The following is a 3241-nucleotide window of genomic DNA, read 5'->3' as shown; positions in this document are numbered from 1 at the left end:
CTACAAGGGTATTTTGTTAATTATTTTGGAAGAGGGGTATTTTGTTTGAAATTTTTAAGAACTAGAGTAATTTGTAAAACTTCCCGTTTTAGTTTAATCTGAAAATTAGTATGGAATAGCTGTTTTCAATGATGTACATGAGCTTATTTATGAATGACAATTATTGGGTATTAATCTGAAAAATTGTCAATCGACCATTTTGGTTGTTTAATCACTTGAATGACTCTATAACTAGAAAACATCTATTATGCAGTCAAAATGTTATACTGAAACTACTTTATTGGAGAACAAATTGATATATACTTTTAAAATTGCTGTAATATTAATTTTTACATGTTTTAGATATTATTTGGAGCACAAGTGTTAGTTTTGATGATGTCATCATTTGAAATGTGTTCAGCTATTAAATTGTTTTAAATGCATTCCTGTAGCTTTTGTTTGAATAAAAATTGATAAATTCTTCCTATAATTTCTCTAATAATTATTTGTGTAAGTATTATATAAAATTTGATGCATAACTGCCAATTTTATTAATCTCTGTATTTAATTATATACATTTAATGAGAAAGTAATACGCATGAAATTTGACTATATGGTTGTATTGGCCGTGGACTACTGAGCATTATTTGATTTATAAATTAAGTTTATGAGAAACTTATAAATAACATGGAAATTTGTCTATACGGTGTATTTAATTATAGTACTTTTTATTTAATGTTTTATTTTGCATTGCAGATTTGCAATTGCTGGGTAGAGCGTTTGGAAAGTAGAAACAGAGATGGATGCCGTACTTCATATGTCTGATATGCTATCAGACACGAGAAAACTATTTGATTTGCCATCCACCAATCTACAGGGACTTTGGGAATTCATGAAGAGCAGAGATTTCAAGAATCTCCCTGTGGACAAACAGCAGGCTATAATTATGATTGTGCGAGAAACAGCCCCAAAAGTTGGAAAGTTAATAGGTGAGTTTTTAACTTCTAGAAAGGAGTCCTCCAGCTGCCCAGACAGTAATATTGATTTGGAGAAAGAATATAGGGAGAAAATCAAAGATTTAATCGACGGTATGATGGACAAGGCCGGGCACCTGTCGGATCACCCAAGAGTTCTGCTCAATTTAGGAAACAGAGAAGAATTATTTGAATGGATTCAAAAATTACTCAACAATTGGGATACAGTAATACATGGAAATAAAGTTAAAAACATTGAAAACATGCTTCTTGAGGAAGCGGATATTTCAAACCGGATAACACTGAATGGGTGGGAGATGCAAGCACTCTTCTATAAGAAAGCTTTTCCAGATCTTTTTAACATGCAGAATGATCATGAAAGATGCATGTTCGTTTACAAGTTTTTAATGGAACTGGGAGAGCTCCAGGATAACATTTTCCGAGCATGTAAAAAACAACCTTTGGCTCTTCTCCTTGTAGGGGGGCTCCTTTCGCTCAAACCAATGGCCAACAACATCTGGAAAACGGTGAAAGATGAGCTGGACAAGATCACAGGGCCTAATGATAATGTTACAGCCGATCATATGGGGCAAATTTTTACCTACTGCTATAATGATTTACCTTACTTTCTTCAGCCGTGCTTTCTTTATTTTGCATGTTACCCTATTGGTTTCAAGATTCCTGCAACCTCTCTAACTCAGATGTGGATTGCTGAAGGATTTGTCGAAGAAGAGGATAAACAGACGTCTCTAGAGACGACTGCAAATAAATACCTCGACGAACTTGTTCAAAGGTATTCTCAATATTTCGGGAAATTGACATTCGGTCTTATAATTTATAGGCGATTATTAGGTTTATGGCTTTTCCTATTGTGGCATAAATGACATCACAATTAGTAATAGGATGGTTGTTATTTCAAACATTAATTAGGTCGCAATTTCCTAAAATGAAATCATAAAAACAAATTATCTGTTTTATTACAATAAGAGTAGATAATTCTCTTTGGTTTACTTGATGATAAACAAAAGCATTATTTTTTTTTGTTTTTCAATTAAATTGAGAAATGTTTTTTTTTTCTTTTATAAACATGTATTTCATGTTTATTTATTTTCCTTGTTGCGTGCAGGTCGTTGGTTTTTGTTTCAAGGATATCATTATCAGGCACAATAAAAAGTTGCCGATTACATCATTCAATTCATGAATTTGTCATCCAACAATCATACAAGGAACAGTTTTCGGTAGCCAATCCAGATCAGGAAGACATTGAAACCCGGCTCCGTATAGCAATCTATCCGGACAACAAGAAACAATGCATGGAGGTGAAAAATAATCATATACGTTCTATTTTAGCTTTTGATTTTGATAGAAATGTTCTTGAAAGTGTCATTTTTCTCAAAGTGTTGGCACTGAGGAACTCTGCAATCCCAGTAACAACTTTACCAAACATGATTTATCTACGATATCTGGGCTTGAGGGGTAGTAACATATCTGAGCTTCCCAAAAATATTGGAGACATGGAAAATCTCCAAACGTTGGATGTTAGAGATACAAGCATAGAAACCTTACCTGAATCTCTATGGAACATCAAAACACTTCGCCATGTTTATGTGAAACCAAATCCCCAAACTAAAGGCCCACCCTCTACAACACATATCGACAACCTGCATACCCTAAAAACAGTTGCGGCTCATAAGTCATGGGTAGAAAACATTCCGCATTTCCTGATCCACCTTAGAAAATTAGCACTTTCAAATTGGGACAATCTAGACTGGAAATCTATTTCCAACCTATTGAGTAACATGGATAAACTCATCTCAATGGCAATTATGGGTAAGATTATACCGTCAGAGTTTGCTGACATAAGGGCCTTCCCAAACCTTGAGACGGTGAAGTCAATGAAATTAGATGGTGAATGGAATTGTAGGAAACTTTTCATAGATAATGTTAAATTTCCACCAAATCTTACAAAGCTCACCCTAACCAATTCCGGTTTGAAAGAAGACCCCATGCCAACACTAGAAAGACTACAAGTCCTGAAATTTCTGAGCTTACAAGATGGAGCATACATAGGGAAGCAAATAGTTTGCTCCACAAATGGGTTTCCACAGTTACAATTCTTAGAACTTTCGAAATTGGAGAACTTGGAGATTTGGGTGGTGGGATGGAAGGCTTTGTTAAAGCTTAGCACATTGCGTCTTTTTCATTGCCGGAAACTCAACCAGCTCCCTAATTTCCATTTTGTTACTATCAATGATATAGATGATGATGATATCGATGATCATTGCTGA

At 34.6% G+C, this 3241-nt stretch overlaps 1 protein-coding gene across 1 annotated transcript; it reads left to right on the top strand.

Annotated features, from left to right (window-relative positions):
• The first annotated feature begins 778 nt into the window (after positions 1 to 778).
• Positions 779 to 3241, top strand: LOC144547760 (inactive disease susceptibility protein LOV1-like). Its single transcript, XM_078296457.1, has 2 exons — positions 779 to 1746; positions 2080 to 3241. The coding sequence occupies exons 1-2, from the start codon at positions 779 to 781 to the stop codon at positions 3239 to 3241; spliced, it is 2130 nt and encodes a 709-aa protein (XP_078152583.1).

Source organism: Carex rostrata, chromosome 32 (genome assembly GCF_964058835.1).
Source record: "Carex rostrata chromosome 32, lpCarRost1.2, whole genome shotgun sequence".
In the NCBI taxonomy this organism is placed as follows: Eukaryota; Viridiplantae; Streptophyta; class Magnoliopsida; order Poales; family Cyperaceae; genus Carex; species Carex rostrata.
This window is presented reverse-complemented; position numbering and strand designations above follow the sequence as displayed.